The sequence below is a fragment of the Marmota monax genome, unplaced genomic scaffold (genome assembly GCF_021218885.2).
Source record: "Marmota monax isolate L192 unplaced genomic scaffold, Marmota_monax_Labrador192_F-V1.1 WCK01_AAM20220418_F8-fsc00041, whole genome shotgun sequence".
Classification (NCBI taxonomy): domain Eukaryota; kingdom Metazoa; phylum Chordata; class Mammalia; order Rodentia; family Sciuridae; genus Marmota; species Marmota monax.
Window position 1 is genome coordinate 1,172,428 of NW_026695238.1, and position 26,929 is coordinate 1,199,356.

The 26,929-nt window shown below is 43.6% G+C and overlaps 1 protein-coding gene across 1 annotated transcript in view; it reads right to left on the minus strand.

The window, feature by feature from the left end:
• Positions 1-861: 861 nt before the first annotated feature.
• The window catches only part of Marchf4 (membrane associated ring-CH-type finger 4), a 115,089-nt gene continuing 89,021 nt past the window's right edge, over positions 862-26,929 (minus strand). The window contains exon 4 of the mRNA XM_058577518.1: positions 862-2,612. Within this exon, the coding sequence (XP_058433501.1) occupies positions 2,245-2,612 (368 nt within the window). The 3' untranslated portion in view covers positions 862-2,244. The remainder of the gene's footprint in view (positions 2,613-26,929) is intronic.

Genomic DNA, 26,929 nt, shown 5'->3' on the forward strand with positions numbered 1-26,929 from the left:
GATGATACGCAGATTTTTGTTGCATTCTGATATGTTTTTAAAAATGGATAATCCATGTAAAACAACCATAGTGTTCATAATATTTCATTAAACTGAATGGCCTGTCCCTAGACCATTATTCAAAAATAACTTATCTGTTCAGTGTTGTTGGTTTTCATTTGTTTTACGTTTTCCTTGTATGTCTTCTGTTCTCTTACCAATTATGCTCTAACCCTCTGAATTATAAGCTTAACTGGGGAGGAAGCCTCCTAAACCCGTGCACATTCTGTTGACAACACTGCCTGACCACCTGTGGACCCCAAGAAGGGAGGGCCAGGCCAGGATAAAGGGAGAGGAGGGCTTGTCTGCTGTTCATGGTCTGTCTAACCTCTCCCAGAACCCTGACTTGGGCTCTTCTCTGATATTTGAGGGGAAACTCTCAGGTGAAGGAGGTCCTGCTCTCATCTCCTCAGGCTACATCAGCTTCTGTGAAACGACCCATCAGGATGGAGCTGGAACACCCCAAGCTTCCTTCCAGCACAATGTCCCAGCTTCTAGTTTTCTTGGCTGTATCCTTGGGAGAGTTGGAGCATTTTTCCTGGGCAAGGAAACCTAGAAGCTGGAGTCACAGTGCTTTCCTGTAGGTACACACACAAACACACAAGCCACACGCACACACGCATGCTGCATGCTGACAGGAGCAAACCTGTCTGCCTTGCTCCATCAGTACCCGCACAGGAGAGATGAAAACACTGCAGTTCCTGCTAAAAGGAGACTCTGGGGGTGAAGGAGACAGAACGTGGAAAAGAAGGCAGGTTATATCACAGAGGGAGAACGGGAAAGAAGAAGGAAGAATTCTAGTATGGAAAGGGACACTAGTGGTAGGGAAAGAAATTTTATTTTCAAGCTTTAAGAGAATATTACAAACAACAGAGAGTTTTAAAAAACCCTAAAAACTAGTTTAAAAAAGTACTTGACAGTGTCCTTTTAATACCCAAGGATGATGTGGCCATTGTGCAACGACAACAAGAAACTCTGCAAGTGACTACCCAGTGGCCTTCCCTGGCAGGGTCCCAGGAACCGGCAGGTGGGCTCCAAAGATGGTGTTCCCTGTCAGGACCCTTGGCCTGCCTGGCTGCACAGGAAGGACCTGGGAGCACACAGCACTGAGTACTAACCAAACCACCTCTTCGGAGAGGGTCCCCAAGCAGTAGGGAATACTTAACCAGGTTTCCATTTCTCACCTTGGGGTACATCAGCCATCTTCTGCTCGTACCACAGCAGCTGTGCTGGGAGACCCAGGTGGGAGGGGACATATGGGATGGCCTTCTGTGCCTGTGTTCAGGTTATAGAGGCATGGCACTGAGCCTGAGTGGTCATGGGTGGGCTGGGTAGTTGGGAAAGTTTCTCTTGGATTGACAGCATTGAAGGCTGAACCACAGCAGCAGGACTGTGCTTGTGTTACCCACCAGTAATCAAACTTTCCTCGTGGTGTGTGTGCATGTGTGTGTGTGTGTCCTGTAAACATCTTTGAATCAAATCACCATGAAATAGAGTAACAAGGGCACAGACAGACACCCATCTTTAAACCTAAACCCTCTTTGACCCCACCTGAAATTGGAAGTTCCAGCTGGGAAAGTTCACATGGGAGGAGACATACCCTTGGTAACTCACACCAACATATCCCTCCCTGCGCCATCCATCCCAGGGTCCCTAAAGCCATTTGAATCATCAAAAAAATTCTGCCACAAGATGAGCCCAGAGACCCCAAAGCCAGTGTGTCCTCCCTACCAGCCCACATGTCCCTCCCCCTCCCCCGACTGCCTAGGAGCACAGACCAGGAAGAAACAGAAACAAGGTCAAGGATGAAACGGAGCAGGCTTCAAATGCTCTTCCTCTTGGTCACCTTGGCCTTTTCTCTCTGTGGCCTGTGTACTGCAGGCACCGTCACCAGTCAGACAGTGTTGCCCTCCCTCAGCCTCTCCTCCTGCACCTCTGGATACATCTGGGAGGTCGTTGTGTTAGGCTCTGTCTGTCTGTATTGCCCATGGTGCTGAGCTTGTACTGGTTTCCGTTGCTGTTAGCAAATGCTAGTGACTGGAAATCACAAAACTGCTCCTGGTGCCAGCCTCCATCCAGCTCCACCCTTTTCCAGGGCTCCTCGAGGCCCACCACCTTCTGCTCTGGCCTCCCCACACCTGCTCCCTGGCCCCTCCCACCCGACCTGTCTCCTGCATTCTCTCCCTTCCTCCCAGGGCTCTCCAGTCACACTGTCGTGACTCTCATGACGAGCTCTCGGCTGCCGCCCTGGGGACTCCGCTGTTCATGAGGTCTCAAGTGACTCAGGATGTGCAGGATGGTGTAAGCACAGTGGTGATTGGACAGAGGGCCTGAGGGGTGGCTGGTAACCCGGGCAGGGCCTTCTTCAGGGGCAGGGCTGCTGGCTGCCTCCTCTTCCGAGGAGGGGACATTGGCCTGGACAGATGAGGAGGTCCGGAGGTTTGTCCTGCCTCCTGATTTTTGATCCTCTAGGTCTTTTGCCTTGTCATAGTTCAGCACTTTCCACTGTTGATTGACAGCCTGCCACCTTTTAAAGATGCGATACACAGAGGGTCCCTCGTGGATGATGAGACCTGAGGCAACAGGGAGAAGAGAAAAACAAAAGCTAAGCAAGAGATGGTGAGCCATTGCTAGGAGAAATCCAATGTCTCCCCCAGTTTACAAACAGATACAGGTCCTGGAGTAAGATGGGATTTATTGGTTTGGTTTATATTCTTCAAATCTACCTTCCAGCTCTGAGCCACATGATTCTCTTCCCATCAGAAGTTTAAGTCAGTCTCACTAGGTCAAGCCTAGTTTCTTAGGCTGGACAAGTCTTCCTTCCGTAGGGAGAAGGTGGAGGGGCCACCACACCAAGTCATGAAATAGACATGCAGTGCCTTTGCCTACCTCTCTGACTCCATTTGCCTCCTTCTTGGCTTGATGCAAACCAGATTCTTCCATTGAGGCACAATATAAATATCTTTTCCTCCCTGTATTACATACCCATCACACCCAGTATTTAGCAGATGTTGAATGAATTGTGTGCTTTTAAAAGCAGCATATAAGAAACCCTGTGGTCATTCCACACCTGCTGAATGAAGTCTGAAATTCTGCTGGTTAGTTCCTTGCACAAATAGCCCAATGCTGCTGAAATACAAAACCCCTAGAGAGATAAGGTAATACAGTTGTACTGACCAGAGGCAGAGGTAGAGTGGAAATGGGCCACACCAGGCAACAAGGCAAATCAATAGTGTGCGCCTACTGTGTGCAAGCACTGGATATACTGCAGTGATGGAGACAGTGTCTTGTCCTTAGAGAGCTTACATTAAGGTGAAGAGACACACAGTATGGCAGAAACCAGACTATTTCAGATGCTGACAAATGCTACAAGGAAAATAAAGTAGGGTTAGCTAGCCACTGGCTACTGAGTCAAGGGTCCTATTATAACAAGTTGGAAAAGAGGTGGTTATATTTAAGTTAAAACTTAAATGACAAGGAGGGACCTCTGCAAAGATCTAGAGAGTACTCTAGGGGTAGGAAATACAAGTGCCAAAGATAGGAGACGGGGATGAATTGAACAAGGGTCAGAATGAAAGTCTGCGTGCCCAGGAGTTTTAATGTGCAGGGAGATAAAGTGGACAGAGGCCAACCCATGGTTGGGTCTTTAAGGCCATGACAAGGAATTTGTATTTAATCCTGAGTATAATGGGAAGCCACTGAGAGGCTTACTATGGGGAATGATGGAATCTGATTCACCCTTCAGAAAATTCATTCTGGTGCAGGCATGGACAAGAGTAGGAGGGGATAATTAAAGGAAGTGATGTAGTAACTCAGGTTGGAAATGAGAGCAGCCAAGATTAGGGTTATAGCTGCAGAGACAGCGAGACATTGTTGGAGGCAGGATGTATGCTGGAGGAAGATCTGACAGACCTGCTGACAGGAGAGGTGTGAGCAAAGAGAAATATCTGGACCACTCTGAAGCTTCTGGTCTCAGCCAGTGGATGAGTAAAAGTACCATTTACCATGATGTGGAGGGCACCAGGGTCAGCGGTGTGGACTTGTGGCACTGACTATATTAGTTATGGCTGCAGTAACAAATGACTACACATTTACTGACCTAAAGCCACAGGCATGCATTCGCTTACAATTCTGAAAATTAGAAGGCTAAGTCAGTCTCACTGGGCCAAAGTGAAGAATTCACCAGGCCTGGGTCCTCCTGAAGGCTTTGAGGGAGAATCTGTTTCCTTTTTTAGCTTCTAGAAGTTGCTGGCATCTTCATCTCTTTCTTGCATCATTCCAACCCCTTTCTTCTATTGTCATATGTCATTACGCTTCTGTCGTCAGATCTTTCTCTGCTTCCTTCTCATAAGAATATTATGTGGGGGCACCGGCAAGGTAGAGGGAACTGTGACCACGCACAGAGCAGGCCCAGCGGCCTGCTGAGGGGCAGAGCCGCCCCCCACCCCCCGCGCCTGCCAGGTAGGGGAACTGTGACCACGGACAGAAAAGGCCCAGTGGCCCGCGGCGGGACAGAGCTTCCAATCACTCCTGCAAGGTAGGCGGGCCTGCAACCCACCGGCAGAAGAGGAGCAGCGGCCTGCTGAGAGGCAGAGCCGCCCCCTCCCCCTGCACCGGCAAGGTAGAGGGAACTGTGACCACGCACAGAGCAGGCCCAGCGGCCTGCTGAGGGGCAGAGCCGCCCCCCTCCCCCCGCGCCTGCCAGGTAGGTGGAACTGTGACCACGGACAGAAAAGGCCCAGTGGCCCGCGGCGGGACAGAGCTTCCAATCACTCCTGCAAGGTAGGCGGGCCTGCGACCCACCAGCAGAAGAGGAGCAGCGGCCTGCTGATAGGCAGAGCCGCCCTCTCCCCCTGTACCGGCAAGGTAGAGGGAACTGTGACCACACAGAGAGCAGGCCCAGCGGCCTTCTGAGGGGCAGAGCCGCCCCCCACCCCCTGCGCCTCCCAGGTAGGTGGAACGGTGACCACCGACAGAAAAGGCCCAGTGGCCCGCGGCGGGACAGAGCTTCCAATCACTCCTGCAAGGTAGGCGGGCCTGCGACCCACCGGCAGAAGAGGAGCAGTGGCCTGCTGAGAGGCTGAGCCGCCCCCTCCCCCTGTGCCGGCAAAGTAGAGGGAACTGTGACCATGCACAGAGCAGGCCCAGCGGCCTGCTGAGGGGCAGAGCCGCCCCACACCCCCCGCGCCTGCCAGGTAGGGGAACTGTGACCACCGACAGAAAAGGCCCAGTGGCCCGCGGAGTGGCAGAGCTTCCAATCACTCCTGCAAGGTAGGCGGGCCTGCGACCCACCGGCAGAAGAGGAGCAGCGGCCTGCTGAGAGGCAGAGCCGCCCCCTCCCCCCGCGCCTGCAAGGTAGACGGAACTGTGACCATCATCAGAACAGGCCAGACCTGCAACCGAGAGACAGAACAGGCCCAGTGGCCTGAGGAAGGGTAGAGCCGCCCTCCCCCCCCCCGCGCCTGCAAGGTAGGCGGACCTGCGACCCAGTGGCAGTACAGCCCCAGAGGCCTGCAGAGGGGCAGTGCCGCTGCCTGCGCCTGCAAAGTAGACAGAACTGTGACCACCGACAGAACAAGCCTAGCGGCCCGCAGAGGGACAGAGCCGCCGCCCGCGCCTGCGAGGGAGACTTTGCAACTATACAAGACCAATATAAATATATAGGGGGAAAATTCAATAGCACAACAGTTTCACCAAGTAGAAAGGAACGCGAACAGTATGAAGAGACAAGGAAAGAAAGGACCACAAGCATTGCAGGTCAACTCAACGTTGGAAGAGGTAATAGCTGCAGCAGATGGAATGTCAGATAAAGAATTCAGGATATACATGCTTCAGATGATCTGGAGTCTCAAGGAAGACATCAGACAGCAAAATCAGACAATGAAAGATCACTTCAACAATGAATTACATAAACAAATCCAAGAAGCAAAAGATCAAGTATACAGGGAAATAGAGGTTATAAAAAACAAACAAACAGAAATCCTAGAAATGCAGGAAGCAATAAGCCAACTTAAAAACTCAATTGAGAATACTACCAGCAGAGTAGAACACTTAGAAGACAGAACATCAGACAATGAAGATAAAGTATTTCAACTTGAAAAGAACATAGACAGCTCAGCAAGACTGTTAAGAAACCATGAGCAGAACATCCAAGAAATATGGGATAACATCAAGAGACCAAATTTAAGAGTCATTGGGATACAGGAAGGGACAGAGTTTCAAACCAAAGGAATGAGCAATCTATTCAATGAAATAATATGAGAAAACTTCCCAGACTTGAAGAATGAGACAGAACCCCAAATCCTAGAAGCCTACAGGACGCCGAATGTGCAAAATCATAAGAGACCCACACATTATAATGAAGATGCCCAACATACAGAATAAGGAGAGAATTTTAAAAGCTACAAGAGAAAGGAAGCAGACCACATTTAGGGGTAAGCCACTCAGGATAACAGCTGATCTTTCAACACAGACTCTGAAAGCTAGAAGATCCTGGAATAACATATTTCAAACACTGAAAGAAAATGGGTTCCAACCAAGAATTGTGTTTCCAGCGAAATTAAGCTTCAGGATGGAAGATGAAATTAAAACCTTCCACGATAAACAAAAGTTAAAAGAATTTGCAGCTAGAAAACCATCTCTTCAAAACATCCTTGGCAAAACATTACAGGAAGAGGAAATGGAAAATAACAATGAAAACCAACAGTGGGAGGTAGGACACTAAAGGGGGGAAAATAATCAAAGAGGAAAACAAACCATGTTTAGTAACATAAATAAACAAATATGGCTGGAAGAACAACCCATATCTCAATAATAACCCTAAATGTTAATGGCTTAAACTCACCAATCAAGAGACACAGGCTAGTAGAATGGATCACAAAACAAGACCCAACAATATGCTGCCTACAGGAGACGCATTTGATAGGAAAAGACATACATAGGCTGAAGGTGAAAGGTTGGGAAAAATCATATCACTCATATGGACTTCGGAAACAAGCAGGAGTATCCATACTCATATCAAATAAAATAGATTTCAAGCCAAAGTTAATCAAAAGGGATAAAGAGGGACACTACATACTGCTCAAGGGAACCATACACCAACAAGACATAACAATCATAAATATATATGCCCCAAACAATGGTGCAGCTATGTTCATCAAACAAACTCTTCTCAAGTTCAAGAGTCTAATTGACCACCATACAATAATCATGGGAGACTTCAACACACCTCTATCACCACTGGACAGATCTTCCAAACAAAAGTTGAATAAGGAAACTATAGAACTCAATAACACAATTAATAACCTAGACTTAATTGACATATATAGAATATACCACCCAACATCAAGCAGTTACACTTTTTTCTCAGCAGCACATGGATCCTTCTCAAAAATAGATCATATATTATGTCACAGGGCAACTCTTAGACAATATAAAGGAGTAGAGATAATACCATGCATCCTATCTGATCATAATGGAATGGAACTGAAAATCAACGATAAAAGAAGGAAGGGAAAAGAATACATCACTTGGAGAATGAACAATAGGTTACTGAATGATCAATGGGTTATAGAAGACATCAAGGAAGAAATTAAAAAATTCTTAGAGATTAATGAAAACACAGACACAACATATCGGAATCTATGGGACACATTGAAAGCAGTTCTAAGAGGAAAATTCATTGCTTGGAGTTCATTCCTTAAAAAAAGAAAAAACCAACAAAAAAATGATCTCATGGAGGAGGGAAGATGGCGGCGAGGGGAGTGCATTACCCCCGTGTGCTGCTTCACTGTGTGGGAGTGTGACAAGTCAGGACGGCTGAAGGATATCTTGTTGGGAATTTCCAGCAATAGTGGGGTGCGCCGGAACCTGGAGGAAGGATTTCCATCGCATGAGGATCGGCTACGGGGACTCAAACGCGAGAGGTTTGTCGCACGGAGGGTAAAACTGCTTATTCAGCGAATCGCCCCGCGGCTGGAGTCTGCAAGGCGCGCTGGGATAGAGACGCAGGGTTACAGCGCTGCAGTTTCTGCCAGACGCGCAAGCACCGCACTCAGGGCTGAATTCTGGGTTCGAGACGGGGAAGGAAGCGGTCCATCTCGGTTCTCCACACCGGTCAGACCACAGAGGAGGCCAGCAGCCACCATGTTGGTAAACTGACGTCACCACACCTGTTTTTGACTGACCGCAGCTCATTCAGCCATAGAACAGGTAATTTCAGGCTGCAATTCGCCTGCGGCTTGCAGACAGATTGCTAGGGTTCAGCGCCTGGGGGCTTCTTAAAATCTGATCTTATCGGAGTGAACACGGAGCGCGGGGCGGCCGAGTCCCGGCTCCCGGAGCCGTCCCGGAACCGCCCTGGCTCCGGGCTGCGGAGCCTGCGGAGGCTGCTTCTTGGACCCTGCTAATATCAGAGCAAACACGAAACACCAAGAGGCCGAGTTCCGGCTCCCGGAACTGAGCCCGCGGGGACTGCTTCTTGGAGCTTACACTTATAGGAGCTTACACCGAGCACAGAGCGGCCGAGTTCCGGCTCCCGGAACCGTCCCGGAACCGCCCTGGCTCAGGGCTGCGGAGCCCGCGGAGGCTGCTTCTTGGACCCTGCTACTATCAGAGCATACACCAAACACTAGGCGGCCGAATTCCGGCTCCCGGAACTGAGCCCGCGGGGGCTGCTTCTTGGAGCCTACACTTATAGGAGCTTACACCGAGCACGGAGCGGCCGAGTTCCGGCTCCCGGAACTTCCCTGGACCGGGGCTGGGAGCCCGCGGAAACTGTGTCTCGGTCCGGGTCCTGCTGAGGGCAGGTCAGGACTCACCCATTGCTTGGGTTGCCTGGCAAGGGGAACGAAATGCTGCCATTCGCATAGGATACCAACATGGCAGAGATCTGATGTCAGCAGAAAGCGGTGGAGGAGAGATCTTCATCAATACCAGCGGTGACATAAGCAGTTGGTCTCCTGGTAAGGGGGGTGAGGCTCAGTCACCCGAGTCTCCTCAATTTGTCCTCGAGCCAGAGGGAAGGAGCCGGGCCGCCGCCAGCCCCCGGAGCAGGCCCAGCGGCTCGCCAGCGTGGTGACCGCGTGACCCCAATTGGAGAGGGGGCGGAGCGGAGCCGCCACCCAAACCCGCCAGGTGGGCAGACCCACGACCCAGTAGTACATGGGCGTGGTAGGAGGGGCAGGGCAGAGCCGCCCTTCGCGCTTGCAAGGTAAACAGACCTGTGACAGCCTGGCGGGTCAGGCCCAGTGGCCTGCCAGTGTGGTACACACGTCACCCCAACTCGAGTAGGGGCAGAGCAGATCCTTATCCCACGCCCGGATCAGGCCCTGCCAGTGTGGTGGTCACGTGACCCCAATTGGAGTGGGGGTGGAGCGGAACCGCCACCCGTGCCCGCAGGGTGAGCAGACCAGTGATCAACCTGCAGATCAGGCCCAGGGGTCCGCAGGCGTGGTAGGAGGGGCAGGGCAGATCCGCCGCCCGCGCCTTCAAGGTAGGCAGACCTACAACAGACCTGCGGATCAGGCCCAGGAGCCTGCCGGCGGGGTACAAATACCACCCTAATTGGAGTAGTGACAGAGCAGAGTCGCCTCCCTTGCCAGGAACAGACCCAGCATCCTGCAGGCGGGGTAGTCACGACACCCCAATTGGAGTAGGGGCAAAGCAGAGCCTCCACTCGTGCCCGAAAGGTGGGCAGATCTGCGACCGACCAGCAGGACAGGCCCAGTGGCCTGCTGGTACGACAGACACGTCACCCCAATTGGAGTAGGGGCAGAACAGAGCCGCCACCAGCTCCCAGAACAGGCCCAGTGACCTGCCGGCGTGGTAGCCACGACACCCCAATTGGAATAAGGAGAGAGCAGAGCCGCCGCCCGCACCTGCAGGAAAGATACGCAAGCAGTATGAAAAGACAAGGAAAGAAAGGACCACAAGCAATGCAGGTCAACGCAACTTTAGAAGAGGTAACAGCTGCAGCAGATGGAATGTCAGATAAAGAATTCAGGATATACATGCTTCAGATGATCTGGAGTATCAAGGAAGACATTAAACAGCAAAATCAGACAATGAAAGATCACTTCGACAACGAATTACGCAAACAAATCCAGGAAGCAAAGGATCAACTATACAGGGAGATAGAGGTTATAAAAAACAAGCAATCAGAAATCCTAGAAATGCAGGAAGCAATAAACCAACTTAAAAACTCAATGGAGAATACTACCAACAGAGTAGAACACTTAGAAGATAGAACATCAGACAATGAAGACAAAGTATTTCAACTGGAAAAGAACATAGACAGCTCAGCAAGACTGTTAAGAAACCATGAGCAGAACATCCAAGAAATATGGGATAACATTAAGAGACCAAACTTAAGAGTCATTGGGATACAGGAAGGTACAGAGCTCCAAACCAAAGGAATGAGCAGTCTATTCCATGAAATAATACAAGAAAACTTCCCAGACTTGAAGAATGAGACAGAATCCCAAATCCTAGAAGCCTACAGGACGCCGAATGTGCAAAATCATAAGAGATCCACACCTAGACACATTATAATGAAGATGCCCAACATACAGAATAAGGAGAGAATTTTAAAAGCTACAAGAGAAAGGAAGCAGATTACATTTAGGGGCAAGCCAATCAGGATAACAGCTGATCTTTCAACACAGACTCTGAAAGCTAGAAGATCCTGGAATAACATATTTCAAACACTGAAAGATAATGGGTTCCAACCAAGAATTGTGTATCCAGCGAAATTAAGCTTCAGGATGGAGAATGAAATTAAAACCTTCCACGATAAACAAAAGTTTAAAGAATTCGCAGCTAGAAAACCATCTCTTCAAAACATCCTAGCCAAAGTATTACAGGAAGAGGAAATGGAAAATAACAATGAAAACCAACAGTGGGAGGTAGGACAGTAAAGGGGGGGGGGAAACAATCAAAGAGGAAAACAAACAATGTTTAGTAACAGAAATAAACAAATATGGCTGGAAGAACAACCCATATCTCAATAATAACCCTAAATGTTAATGGCTTAAACTCACCAATTAAGAGACACAGGCTAGTAGAATGGATCACAAAACAAGACCCAACAATATGCTGCCTACAGGAGACGCATTTGATAGGAAAAGACATACATAGGCTGAAGGTGAAAGGTTGGGAAAAATCATATCACTCATATGGACTTCGGAAACAAGCAGGCGTGTCCATACTCATATCAAATAAAATAGATTTCAAGCCAAAGTTAATCAAAAGAGATAAAGAGGGACACTACATACTGCTTAAGGGAACCATACACCAACAAGACATAACAATCATAAATATTTATGCCCCAAACAATGGTGCAGCTATGTTCGTCAAACAAACTCTTCTCAAGTTCAAGAGTCTAATAGACCACCACACCATAATCATGGGAGACTTCAACACACCTCTCTCGCCACTGGACAGATCTTCCAAACAAAAGTTGAATAAGGAAACTATAGAACTCAATAACACTATTAATAACCTAGACCTAATTGACATATATAGAGTATACCACCCAACATCAAGCAGTTACACTTTTTTCTCAGCAGCACATGGATCCTTCTCAAAAATAGATCATATATTATGTCACAGGGCAACTCTTAGACAATATAAAGGAGTAGAGATATTACCATGCATCTTATCTGATCATAATGGAATGAAACTGAAAATCAACGATAAAAGAAGGAAGGAAAAAGCATACATCAATTGGAGAATGAACAATAGGTTACTGAATGATCAATGGGTTATAGAAGACATCAAGGAGGAAATTAAAAAATTCTTAGAGATAAATGAAAACACAGACACAACATATCGGAATCTATGGGACACATTAAAAGCAGTTCTAAGAGGAAAATTCATTGCTTGGAGTTCATTCCTTAAAAAAAGAAAAAACCAACAAATAAATGATCTCATACTTCATCTCAAAATCCTTGAAAAAGAAGAGCAAAACAACAGCAAAAGAAGTAGAAGGCAAGAAATAATTAAAATCAGAGCTGAAATTAATGAAATCGAAACAAAAGAAACAATTGAAAAAATTGACAAAACTAAAAGTTGGTTCTTTGAAAAAATAAACAAAATCGACAGACCCTTAGCGATGCTAGTGAAGAGAAGAAGAGAGAGAACTCAAATTACTAGCATACGGGATGAAAAAGGCAATATCACAACAGACACTTCAGAAATACAGAAGATAATCAAAAACTATTTTGAATCCTTATACTCCAATAAATTAGAAGATAGTGAAGGCATAGATAAATTTCTTAAGTCATATGATCTGCCCAGATTGAGTCAGGAGGATATAGAAACCCTAAACAGACCAATATCAATTGAGAAGATAGAAGAAACCATCAAAAGACTACCAACTAAGAAAAGCCCAGGTCCCGATGGGTATACAGCAGAATTTTACAAAACCTTTAAAGAAGAACTAATACCAATACTTTTCAAGCTACTTCAGGAAATAGAAAAGGAGGGAGAACTTCCAAATTCATTCTATGAGGCCAACATCACCCTGATACCTAAACCAGACAAAGACACTTCAAAGAAAGAAAACTACAGACCAATATCTCTAATGAACCTAGATGCAAAAATCCTCAATAAAATTCTGGCGAATCGGATACAAAAACATATAAAAAAAATTGTACACCATGATCAAGTAGGATTCATCCCTGGGATGCAAGGCTGGTTCAATATACGGAAATCAATAAATGTTATTCACCACATCAATAGACTTAAAAATAAGAACCATATGATCATCTCGATAGATGCGGAAAAAGCATTTGACAAAGTACAGCATCCCTTTATGTTCAAAACTCTAGAAAAACTAGGGATAACAGGAACATACCTCAATATTGTAAAAGCAATCTATGCTAAGCCTCAGGCTAGCATTATTCTGAATGGAGAAAAACTGAAGGCATTCCCTCTAAAATCTGGAACAAGACAGGGATGCCCTCTCTCTCCACTTCTCTTCAACATAGTTCTCGAAACACTGGCCAGAGCAATTAGACAGACGAAAGAAATTAAAGGCATAAAAATAGGAAAAGAAGAAATTAAATTATCACTATTTGCAGATGATATGATTCTATATCTAGCAGACCCAAAAGGCTCTACAAAGAAACTATTAGAGCTAATAAATGAATTCAGCAAAGTGGCAGGATTTAAAATCAACACGCATAAATCAAAGGCATTCCTGTATATCAGCGACAAATCCTCTGAAATGGAAATGAGGACAACCACTCCATTCAAAATATCTTCAAAAAAAATAAAATACTTGGGAATCAACCTAACAAAAGAGGTGAAAGACTTATACAATGAAAACTACAGAACCCTAAAGAGAGAAATAGAAGAAGATCTTAGAAGATGGAAAAATATACCCTGTTCATGGATAGGCAGAACTAACATCATCAAAATGGCGATATTACCAAAAGTTCTCTATAGGTTTAATGCAATGCCAATCAAAATCCCAATGGCATTTCTTGTAGAAATAGAGAAAGCAATCATGAAATTCATATGGAAAAATAAAAGACCCAGAATAGCAAAAACAATGCTAAGCAAGAAGTGTGAATCAGGCGGTATAGCGATACCAGACTTCAAACTATACTACAGAGCAATAGTAACAAAAACAGCATGGTACTGGTACCAAAACAGGCGTGTGGACCAATGGTACAGAATAGAGGACACAGAAACCAATCCACAAAACTACAACTATCTTATATTTGATAAAGGGGCTAAAAGCATGCAATGGAGGAAGGATAGCATCTTCAACAAATGGTGCTGGGAAAACTGGAAATCCATATGCAACAAAATGAAACTGAATCCCTTTCTCTCGCCATGCACAAAAGTGAATTCAAAATGGATCAAGGAACTTGATATCAAATCAGAGACGCGCCGTCTGATAGAAGAAAAAGTTGGCTACGATCTACAGTCAGTGGGGTCGGGCTCCAAATTCCTCAATAGGACACCCATAGCACAAAAGTTAATAACTAGAATCAACAAATGGGACTTACTCAAACTAAGAAGTTTTTTCTCAGCAAAAGAAACAATAAGAGAGGTAAATAGGGAGCCTACATCCTGGGAACAAATCTTTACTCCTCACACTTCAGATAGAGCCCTAATATCCAGAGTATACAAAGAACTCAAAAAATTAGACAATAAGAGAACAAACAACCCAATCAACAAATGGGCCAAGGACCTGAACAGACACTTCACAGAGGAGGACATACAGTCAATCAACAAGTACATGAAAAAATGCTCAACATCTCTAGCTGTCAGAGAAATGCAAATCAAAACCACCCTAAGATACCATCTCACTCCAGTAAGATTGGCAGCCATTAGGAAGTCAAACAACAACAAGTGCTGGCGAGGATGTGGGGAAAAGGGTACACTTGTACATTGCTGGTGGGACTGCAGATTGGTGCAGCCAATTTGGAAAGCAGTATGGAGAGTTCTTGGAAAGCTGGGAATGGAGCCACCATTTGACCCAGCTATTCCCCTTCTTGGTCTATTCCCTAAAGACCTAAAAAGAGCATGCTACAGGGACACTGCTACATCGATGTTCATAGCAGCACAGTTCACAATAGCAAGACTGTGGAACCAACCTAGATGCCCTTCAATAGACGAATGGATAAAAAAAATGTGGCATTTATACACAATGGAGTATTACTCTGCATTAAAAAATGACAAAATCATAGAATTTACAGGGAAATGGATGGCATTAGAGCAGATTATGCTAAGTGAAGCTAGCCAATCCCTAAAAAACAAATGCCAAATGTCTTCTTTGATATAAGGAAAGTAACTAAGAACAGAGTAGGGACGAAGAACAGGAGAAGAAGATTAACATTTAACAGGGATGAGAGGTGGGAGGGAAAGGGAGAGAGAAGGTAAATTGCACGGTAATGGAAGGAGACCCTCAGGGTTATACAGTGGAGGGGGTAGAGAGAGAGGAGGGGAGGGGAGGGGAGAGGTGGGGAGGGGGGAGGGTGGATGATGGGAAAGGCAGCGGAGCACAGCAGACACTAGTATGGCAATTTGTAAATCAATGGATGTGTAACTGATGTGAATCTGCAATCTGTGTATGGGGTGAAGGTGGGAGTTCATAACCCACTAGAATCAAAGTGTGGAATATGATATGTCAAGAAATTTGTAATGTTTTGAACAACCCACAATAAAAAATTAAAAAAAAAAAAAAAATGATCTCATACTTCATCTCAAAATCCTAGAAAAAGAAGAGCAAAACAACAGCAAAAGAAGTAGAAGGCAAGAAATAATTAAAATCAGAGCTGAAATTAATGAAATCGAAACAAAAGAAACAATTGAAAAAATTGACAAAACTAAAAGTTGGTTCTTTGAAAAAATAAACAAAATCGACAGACCCTTAGCCATGCTAGCGAAGAGAAGAAGAGAGAGAACTCAAATTACTAACATACGGGATGAAAGAGGCAATATCACAACAGACACTTCAGAAATACAGAAGATAATCAAAAATTATTTTGAATCCTTATACTCCAATAAATTAGAAGATAGTGAAGGCATAGATAAATTTCTTAAGTCATATGATCTTCCCAGATTGAGTCAGGAGGATATAGACAACCTAAACAGACCAATATCAATTGAGGAAATAGAAGAAACCATCAAAAGACTACCAACTAAGAAAAGCCCAGGACCGGATGGGTATACAGCAGAGTTTTACAAAACCTTTAAAGAGGAACTAATACCAATACTTTTCAAGCTACTTCAGGAAATAGAAAAAGAGGGAGAACTTCCAAATTCATTCTACGAGGCCAACATCACCCTGATACCTAAACCAGACAAAGACACTTCAAAGAAAGAAAACTACAGACCAATATCTCTAATGAACCTAGATGCAAAAATCCTCAATAAAATTCTGGCCACTTGGATACAAAAACTAATCAAAAAAATTGTGCACCATGATCAAGCAGGATTCATCCCTGGGATGCAAGGCTGGTTCAATATACGGAAATCAATAAATGTTATTCACCACATCAATAGACTTAAAAATAAGAATCATATGATCATCTCGATAGATGCGGAAAAAGCATTTGACAAAGTACAGCATCCCTTTATGTTCAAAACTCTAGAAAAACTAGGGATAACAGGAACATACCTCAATATTGTAAAAGCAATCTATGCTAAGCCTCAGGCTAGCATCATTCTGAATGGAGAAAAATTGAAGGCATTCAAAATCTGGAACAAGACAGGGATGCCCTCTCTCACCACTTCTGTTCAACATAGTTCTCGAAACACTGGCCAGAGCAATTAGACAGACGAAAGAAATTAAAGGCATCAAAATAGGAAAAGAAGAACTTAAATTATCACTATTTGCAGATGACATGATTCTATACCTAGCAGACCCAAAAGGGTCTACAAAGAAACTATTAGAGCTAATAAATGAATTCAGCAAAGTGGCAGGATATAAAATCAACACGCATAAATCAAAGGCATTCCTGTATATCAGCGACAAATCCTCTGAAATGGAAATGAGGACAACCACTCCATTCACAATATCTTCAAAAAAAAATAAAATACTTGGGAATCAACCTAACAAAAGAGGTGAAAGACTTATACAATGAAAACTACAGAACACTAAAGAAACAAATAGAAGAAGATCTTAGAAGATGGAAAAATATACCCTGTTCATGGATAGGCAGAACTAACATCATCAAAATGGCGATATTACCAAAAGTTCTCTATAGGTTTAATGCAATGCCAATCAAAATCCCAACGGCATTTCTTGTAGAAATAGAGAAATCAATCATGAAATTCATATGGAAAAACAAAAGACCCAGAATAGCAAGAACAATGCTAAGCAGGAAGTGTGAATCAGGCGGTATAGCGATACCAGACTTCAAACTATACTACAGAGCAATAGTAACAAAAACAGCATGGTACTGGTACCAAAACAGGCGGGTGGACCAATGGTACAGAATAGAGGACACAGAAACCAATCCACAAAACTACAACTACCTTATATTTGATAAAGGGGCTAAAAGCATGCAATGGAGGAAGGATAGCATCTTCAACAAATGGTGCTGGGAAAACTGGAAATCCATATGCAACAAAATGAAACTGAATCCCTTTCTCTCGCCATGCACAAAAGTGAATTCAAAATGGATCAAGGAGCTTGATATCAAATCAGAGACACGCCGTCTGATAGAAGAAAAAGTTGGCTACGATCTACATACTGTGGGGTCGGGCTCCAAATTCCTCAATAGGACACCCATAGCACAAAAGTTAATAACTAGAATCAACAAATGGGACTTACTCAAACTAAAAAGTTTTTTCTCAGCAAAAGATACAATAAGAGAGGTAAATAGAGAGCCTACATCCTGGGAACAAATCTTTACTCCTCACACTTCAGATAGAGCCCTAATATCCAGAGTATACAAAGAACTCAAAAAATTAGACAATAAGAGAACAAACAACCCAATCAACAAATGGGCCAAGGACCTGAACAGACACTTCTCAGAGGAGGACATACAATCAATCAACAAGTACATGAAAAAATGCTCACCATCTCTAGCAGTCAGAGAAATGCAAATCAAAACCACCCTAAGATACCATCTCACTCCAGTTAGATTGGCAGCCATTATGAAGTCAAACAACAACAAGTGCTGGCGAGGATGTGGGGAAAAGGGTACACTTGTACATTGCTGGTGGGACTGCAAATTGGTGCAGCCAATTTGGAAAGCAGTATGGAGATTTCTTGGAAAGCTGGGAATGGAGCCACCATTTGACCCAGCTATTCCCCTTCTCGGTCTATTCCCTAAAGACCTAAAAAGAGCATGCTACAGGGACACTGCTACATCGATGTTCATAGCAGCACAATTCACAATAGCTAGACTGTGGAACCAACCTAGATGCCCTTCAATGGATGAATGGATAAAAAAAATGTGGCATTTATACACAATGGAGTATTACTCTGCATTAAAAAATGACAAAATCATAGAATTTACAGGGAAATGGATGGCATTAGAGCAGATTATGCTAAGTGAAGCTAGCCAATCCCTAAAAAACAAATGCCAAATGTCTTCTTTGATATAAGGAGAGTAACTAAGAACAGAGTAGGGTCGAAGAGCATGAGAAGAAGATTAACATTAAACAGGGATGAGAGATGGGAGGGAAAGGGAGAGAGAAGGGAAAATGCATGGAAATGGAAGGAGACCCTCAGAGTTATACAAAAGTACATACAAGAGGAAGTGAGGGGAAGGGGGAAAATAATATAAGGGGGACAAATGAATGTCAGTAGAGGGAGCAGAGAGAGAAGAGGGGAGGGGAGGGGAGGGGAGGGGAGGGGGGATAGTAGAGGATAGGAAAGGCAGCAGAATACAACAGACACTAGTATGGCAATATGTAAATCAATGGATGTGTAACTGATGTGATTCTGCAATCTGTACATGGGGTAAAAATGGGAGCTCATAACCCACTTGAATCAAATTGTGAAATATGATATATCAAGAACTATGTAATGTTTTGAACAGCCAACAATAAAAAATTAAAAAAAAAAAAAGAACTATTCAAGGCCTGAGCACCATCACGTTGTTGGATGCTTTATAGAGAAATCACTGATGACCCAAACAGATTAAAAGGTCATGAAGGTAAGCCTGGGGCAATTGTTCTCTGAACTCTGGCACATTCTTACTTGGGTTTCAGCTGTTTTATTGCTTTTGGCCCTCTGCTTACAGTTTAGCAAGAATTATGAAATTCTGAACAGAGTTACAAGAAGACCATTCAATTCTCTTCTCATGAGTCAAATCTCAGTCAGTTCTTTTTATCTTCGGAATTTTCTTTCTTGAGAATGATAACAGTTGATATGAATTTGCAATAGATAAATATTGACCTTCTATGAAAATCAAGATGAATGATAAATACTTATTTTTCAATGCCATGTGAATATTTAGAATGAAAAACAAGTTAGAAATTTTACCATTTCCTGAACATGTAAAAATACTTGGAAGAAATAGGAGGATCACTTGACTCCAAAAAAAAAAAAAAATTATAAATTCTGGTTATACATTTTATAAAACTACCCATATATTGTTTTCATAAATTAGATACTAGCTTTTAAAATTTATTTCAATTTTTTAAATTGACAGATGGGATTCTTTAAGATTAGGTGTTATCTTAAAAAGATGATAACTATCCGAAAATCTGAAAGGCTAATCTCACTATAATGGTTTTCTTCATAACAAATACTCTCCCATTCACCATGATTTTTTTTTGTTAACAAATACCTGTAAGTCAGAGATTCTTACTAATTAACTGAAACTAAATATATAAGATTAAGTCTGTTTTCCATGCTACACATATGTGAAAATACATGTAGCTAGATATTTTAAACAACCTGAATAACTTCATGAAAGCTCTAATCAGACTTCAATCTCAAAATATCCTTTTTTTTCACTTCCAGATTAGTGAAACTGCAAATTATGTTGTTGAGATAGAAGAATGGTGTATGTTCATGTGTGGCACTTAATTTTCTTTTATTTCAAAAAGTGCTTGATTAGTCTGAATAAGTATTTTTTTCTTTCATACTTGGATAACAGGATAGAGAATTATTAAGTTATCTCCTACATTTTCTCATGATCTAGAAGAGGTGAAGAAATGTAAGAAAAGCTTTTTTCTTGAAAACATACAATAAAATATTTTCCTATTTAAAAAAAAAAAAAAAAGAATATTATGTGGGGCCCAACTGAATAATCCAGGATAATCTCCTCAATTCAAGAACTTTAAATTAATATCTTTTTCCATCTAAGGAAACTAAACAGCTAAGAGATTAGGACCTGAATGTCTCTGAGGGTCATCATTCAGCCTACAACAGTGATTAGTGATATTTTTGTCATGAAAATGTAAGATGTCCCATGAGAAATCTAACTGAAAGGTCAGGTGGGCAATTGGACCTATGAAACTGAAGTTTAGGGATAAGTCTGGCCTGAAGATGGAGGTCTTGGGTGTAGAGGTGGTGCTGTTGTTTGAATGTGTCATCTTTAAAATTCAGGTGTTGCCAGTGAGACAGTCTAAAGAAGTGAGGCCTTTAATAAGTAACTAGGCCATGAGGTCTCCTTCCTTGTGAAGGAGATTAGGTGTCTGTAAAGGACCTTGACAGAGAAAGTTGGTTCTTTCTTGCCCTTTCATCTTTTGCCATGGGAGAATGTAGCAAGAAATCCCTCAACAGATGTCATACAGTGATATTCAACCTCCTAGACCCCAGAATTATTATAAATTTCTATTATTTATAATTTACAGTCTTGGATATTTTCTTATAACAACCCAAAATAGAATAGGACAGGTAGACTTTGAAGCCTTGGAAATGCTGAGATATTATAGGATAGAAGAGGGCCCATGCAGATCCCTGGGCTTCTGATGTTGGTAGAAGGTATTTGGTGGAGGCATTGGCAGAGGTATAGCCAGCAGAGAGGCTCTGAAGAAGCCCTCAAGAGGGTAGGAGCAAGTCCAGCATGCGGGGGAGACCCATAAGTTACACAAGGATGTGTCAAGAAAGAGAGCATGGGAACTCTTCAATATTGTTGAGAGGGCAACTCAGGTAAAGTGAGGTATGGCCATTGGCTTGGTGGACACAGGTGGAAGTAGAATAATAGAAGTGGTTCTCATCCAAGTGCATCTTTGTCTCCCATGAGATCATCAGCTAAGGTGAAAGGGATCAAGGAGGATATGTTGAGTTTTTGTGGAGAAAGAAGGTGGGAAATCATATCTTGGAAAGAGTGCATTTTTTGAGGTAGGTGTGATAAAATAATCTGGCTGCATTGAGTTCCCATTTGAGATTTGAGGCCATAAATCTGAAGTGTGTTTAGTCATAGGTTGTGTAATTTTTCTCCACATCTTCAACTGCTTGCTCAGGTATATGTGAGGAGTAAGAAGGTTATAAGTTTAACTAGCATAAATTGCTTTTCTGGGTAAGCAGATATGACAGTTATTCATGTTTGCAAGTAAGTGGTATCATGGTGGACCTTGGAGTCTAGGCTGGGAAGGGAAGAATTGAGGATACAAAAGATAATCATGGAAAATAGAGAGTGATAGAGCCAAGGGCAGGAGGTGTTCATGAGGCTGGAGAATTGCTAGAGTCAGTGAACTATAAGATTGGATGATGGCTAGACTTAAATCCAGATTTTGGAAGTAATGTGGTTATTAATGTTGATGGGTCTAGGGAATAACCACTTGATTATGGGTCTAGGGGGTGACCACTTGATTAGGGATTGAAGTGGGCTAGAAGAAAAGACCCTTGGAGTAATAGAGAGGCACAAGCCATCCTCAATGCTACCAGATGAATTATTCTCTTTTTATAACAAGTATATTTTAATATACTCTTTCCTATCCTGAAATCAAATTCATAAAACTATTATAAGCTACTATGATTTCTTTAAAGAAAAATAATGGGATGCCCTAAAACATAAAGCAATAAGGGAAGATATTTGTACCAAAACAATGTAAATTTCAACATAAATCCTGGGGCACAACTACATTAGAAAATAAACAAAGCCCATGCATTTCCAGAATGCCTCTGAAGGGGATGGTACCACTGCTGAATATAGATGCTATGGGCAAGAGTCGTGGAGGGGCGAGTGAGCCATTTATATCAGGAAATGTAGGCAACAGCATTCAGAAAGGAGGCAAAGAAAGATGACATTCATTTCAAAGGGCTGGGGCTTTGGAAGGAAAAGAGGAGAGGCAGTGTAATAGAAGTAGTAGGAAGTAAGAAGCACATGGACCCATCTCCAGGCCCCACAGACTACAGTGTGTGGGAGAGAGAAGAGCCACCGCTAGGGAGCCATGGGGAAAAGGTGTCCTCAGAAGACAGCTGTTTCAGGCAAAGGACGAAGAAAGAAACACCCAGAAGAGGTTGCTAATGCTGCAGAGAGCATGATAGAAAGGCCGGGGAGATGGGATGAGCACAACTGAGAAAGGACGGTTGTCCATTTGGGGGGTGGGTGGTCGCTGAGCTAGGCCTGGGATGGCAAGAGAGGTGACTGGGGCTGCCAGGAGGGATGGGATCATCCTATGGGGATGGAGAACCCTGGGGAGGAGCCAGCTTGCAGGAGCAAATGGCAGTCACCTCCACCTCCTCAATGTAAAGCCAAGGAACTTGGTGGAACAGCTCAAAGCTCTTGACGCTTCACCTACATGGAAACTCTAGGAGATAGGAGCAAGTCACCAACTGCCACTTCGTCTTCAATATCCCAAAAGGACCCCAAGTTGCACTTTGCCCAACAAGTCTTGAAGCATTCATTGGAAGGAAGACAGAGTCTCAGTGGTTCCTGGCCCTTTATTAGGGTCATGCCCCTTTGAGTAGCTGATGCAAGGTAAGGATCATCTCCCTGGGGAACAAAACAAAATCCAGACATCCAAATCATTCTTACAGATGCAGAGGGCTTGTGTTTCTCCTGAAGGCCCCTAGGGACCCCCTTGATCTGGCTTAACAGATTCTAAACAAGGAGACTTGCTCTCTGCCCCACTGCCTCACCCCTCCCGACTTCCCTTATTCCTGTCCACCTCTTTAATATGCACCTGTGCCTCCTTGGCACCGATGCCACTTCTTTGTCCATTTTTTCCATGAAGCTGTTCAAATACCACAGTGCTCTTTTTTCCAGGTTGCCAACCCCTTGAGAACAGGGCCAGGTCTGGTTGATTCTCTTGCCGCCAACGCAGCATCAGGAGCATAATGAACCCTGGTGATGGTGGAGGAGCCTGGGGCCTGGACAGAGAGAAGCAGGATCTTCTGAAATGCCAAATTAACTCTTTCCAGTGAGAGCCACTATATTCACTGCCTAATTAGCTTTTCGATCAGACAATTTTACCCTGATTGAAGAGGATGGCTTGAATTTTTGGTCTGAACACTGCCTTTTAATTATCTTTCTAGCATTCAGGAAGTAATTAAAACATTTTAATGGAGAGGTGGCTGAAGGGGAGGAAGGTGCACCTGTTTTTCTAGATAATACTTGCTTGGCAAAAGTTGGAAAAACACAAACTACCTCATTCACAACCATTTCCCACAGCCCTTTCTATGCTTCCTGCTTTACAAATTACTTATTGATTCTTTGGATGGAAGGATTTTTAGCAAATGGGGAAGATGGGTGGGGCTCATTTGATAGGGCAGGTGACTCAGGAAAGTTGAGAAGGATAGGGTAGGAAATGGCAGTGATAGAGGAAAGAGGTTGATTTTAGATGAGGAGGAAAGAAAATTATTGATGAAGGGGATAGAGAAACAGAAGAAAATGGAAATTAAGCTATGTGGTAAAATCAGAATCCCAGCAAATGTGATTGAGCCCTTTTCTGGGGGTTTCTATTTAATTCAATGGCTATCTAGTAGTCACCCACAATGCCCCAGCCCTGGGCTGTATTTGCAGAAAGCCCAGTTCAGAAAGAATTGCATCTTCACCTTTTTTTCAAGTCTCTCCACCTTTGGGGCTCCTCTTCTTCACACAGGCCTAGACTCCATAGGTTGTCAGACCCGTCTTTTGTTATCATCTCTCTCCCCCATCCCAGTGTCCAGCAGAAATGGCTCTTTGCTTGGCCAGTGAGGATGGGAGGGAAGGCAGTGCCCCTTCACACCCTTTCACATCATAACAATGGCAGAGTTCTCCTGATGAAGTGTCCCCCTCCTCCTCTGCTGCATTTTGATCACTGGCTCCTGCTACGCCCAGAGCAGTGAGAGACACCTAATTTAGTAAGTCCTTCCTTAGGACCTGCTATGTGCTTCTCTGAGCACCTATGATGGACAAAATCATGGGTTCCCACCATGTATGGAATGACAGGTCTGGGCTAAGAGAGAAGTTTATAGAAAAGCCTCTGATTCCCTCAGTAATGCCAGAGTCCCTGCTCTGCCCCCACCTCCTGTCAGAATCCTGGTTTAAGTGGCATAAAAATTGCCAAAAATGCTAGATTGGTGCTCTTCAAACTTTAGCAAGCATTGGAATCTTGGGACAGCTTGGTAAAGGAAATTTGGGGCCTTACCCCTGGAGAGTTTGACTCAGAAGGTTTGGGATGAAGCCTGAGAATGTGTACTTCTTCCTCTTTCTTTTTTTTTTTCTTTTTTTTTTTTTTTGATACTGGGGAATAAACCCAGGGTCACTTTACCTCTGAGCTTTATCTTCAGACCTTTTTTAAAAAAAAAAAATTTTTTCAGGCTGACCTCAAACTTGCAATCCTCCTGCCTCAGCATCCCAAATTGCAAATTTGAGACATGGCACCCTATATACAATCTGCATTTCTAAGAAGCCTTAGGTGATGCTGATCTGCCTGTGAGTGGGCTACACTTTAGTACCACTGCCTGGAACATGGTTCTTATGGCTGACCACTGCTTCACAGAAGCACCCTTATTAAATCCTTTTGGCATTTTTGTCCTTTGAATTTTCATTGCAGGAAGCATTTGAGTAAAGATGAGCCTGCCTTTACTCAAATGCGGCCCCTGGATCCATCTTGCACTACCTCCTTGGGGAGGCCCTCAGCAGTGCATCCTGGCTGTAACTGTGAGAAGCATAAAGATGAATCCCTGGAGAATATTTTTTCTTTTTAACAGTAGAGTATATTTTGACATATTTATAAAAACATGGATTACATCTTATTCTAAATAGGATCCCAGTAGATTTTTGGGCTCCATGATTTTGAATTAACTTACTCACCAATGAACATATACTGAGCATTAAAATTTCTGCCACTTACTAGCCTTATGGCTTCAGGTAAGTGATTTCCTCTTTATCAGTTTTCTTATCAGTAGATTGGAACCAATACCTGCTTACTCAGAGATAAGATGATGAGTCCTGTGTGCGCATCCGATACACAACACTCAAGGCCACATGAATTGATTGTCATCAGGGAGACCATAGGACACACCGTCTCTGCCACCTTCTTTGTTGGCAACCTGTCCCCACCATAAGCACCTCTTCTTCCACTGAACTGTTCTTCCCAATTTTCAGGTTGAGTCACTGTGTATAGATGGATAATATGCCTGAGCTGAAAGATGCTCTAGGAATTAATGGATTCTATAAGAATCGAGATAAGCCCTCCCTCCTGCACCTCCTCTCCCACCACCAAAGCCTTCAGTACTGCCAGTTGAGGGGCACCCCTCCTCTACAGAATTTCCCTCTTAAACAGCTCTAAGGTGGGACCTAAAGTCTTAAACTGAGGTGCCACCATGACCAAACACTCAGCTTCCAGATTTTACTGGTAGAAGACCCACCCTGTTCAGAACTATACTAAAAAACATTGAACAAGTGTGGGAAAGAAAGAAACATAACCAGCTATTTTGGTGGGTTCAGGGGAGTGCTACTAGAAAGCACCAGATTGGCTACTACCTGCCCAATATTTTCCAGGGTTGCATCTTCATGCTTCTCATAGGTACATCCAGGATGCACTTCTGGGGTCTTCCCTGAGGAGGTGGTGAGAGGTGGATCCAGGGGCCGCATTTGGGCAGGCTCATCTTTACTCAAATACTTCCAGCAGTGTAGACTCAAAGGACAAAAATGCCAAAAGGATTTGATGAGGGTGAATACAAAGCTACTTTCCCTTCTGTTTCTGTTCCTTCAATGCTACCCCAGGAGGTAAGTGACCCCTTGGAGGTAACTTCTATTAGAGTTCTCTTCCTCCTAGTGGCCCTTGCTGGCCTGGTTGACCTTGTTCAAGCTGTATAGTGTTTCTCAAGGCCTCTGACTCAGCCATTCCAGTCCCTCTGATAACCTAGGGCAGTGCAGATCTAAGAAACCATTCCCTAGGAAACCAGTAAGAGCCTGAGATGCTTCAAAATGAAGTGAGCCTAACCCAGTTGAACCCGGTAGGGGAGAGAAATTCTGAAGTCCCAAATATGCACTGGTATCCCTGAGGGGTCCATTCCTGGGAAGATACATTTTGGGGAAGATACATACCAAGATATTTGGGGATATTTTTCAGTAAATCTTGTGGGGTTTAGGACTTTCACTATCTGGACAGAATGCCAAGAGAACTGGCATCACCTCAGCCACACTGGGTCATATTAGTGCTTAGAGGGATGATGAGGGTCATGGTTGATGATGATGGTGACAGCAACAATAGTTTATATGTATTTAATGCTTACTATGTTTGTCACTTTAAAAGAGTTTTGCAAAATAAAGTACCTCTCACAGAAATCCTATGAGGCAAGTGAGCTCAGAGAGACTAAATATCTTGCCCAGGAAGACAGAGCATGCCCATGAAGTGGGACATAACCCCAGGTTCATCTGAAACAAACAGCGCATGTCTGGGGGGCTTCTCCATGTTCCAGGTCACATGCACCCCTCAAACAGTTAGAAAATAAGGAGAAGATAATTTTTAAAAATTTTGCAGGTATGTATACAATTTCTATTTGAATTCATAATGAGGTATCTCTTGCAATGATGTGTTGCACAATTTTAACAGAGTGATTAATGAAGCAAGCTTTGGAATCAGATGAAATTGGGTTTTAGTTGGAAGACCTCAGGTGATTCACCTTTCATTCTCATTTTACGGGCATTATGATAGTTACTACATATAGTTGTAGGAGTAGATAATGCTTAAAACATATATGGAACTTTTCACAGTACTTGGAACATAATGAATAAAAATGCTAGTTTTTATTTTATCATTATTAAATAAGTGTCATGTGATTTCATCTTACATAAATAATGATAAAATAAAACAAGCTATTTTTGGTGCTGCTGGGAGATGCAAGATTGGAAATGCTAGCATATACCATATATTCTCCAGGGGTACAGCTTCATGCTTCTCTCAGGTGTGGCCAGGCTGTACTTCATATAAGTTATTATAAAGTTACAAAAGTAGTTCATTTAAGCAGACATGCTAAACTTTCTGTCGCCAAAAAGAGTTTTGTCTCTTAAACTCCTTGGAACTTTAAAAG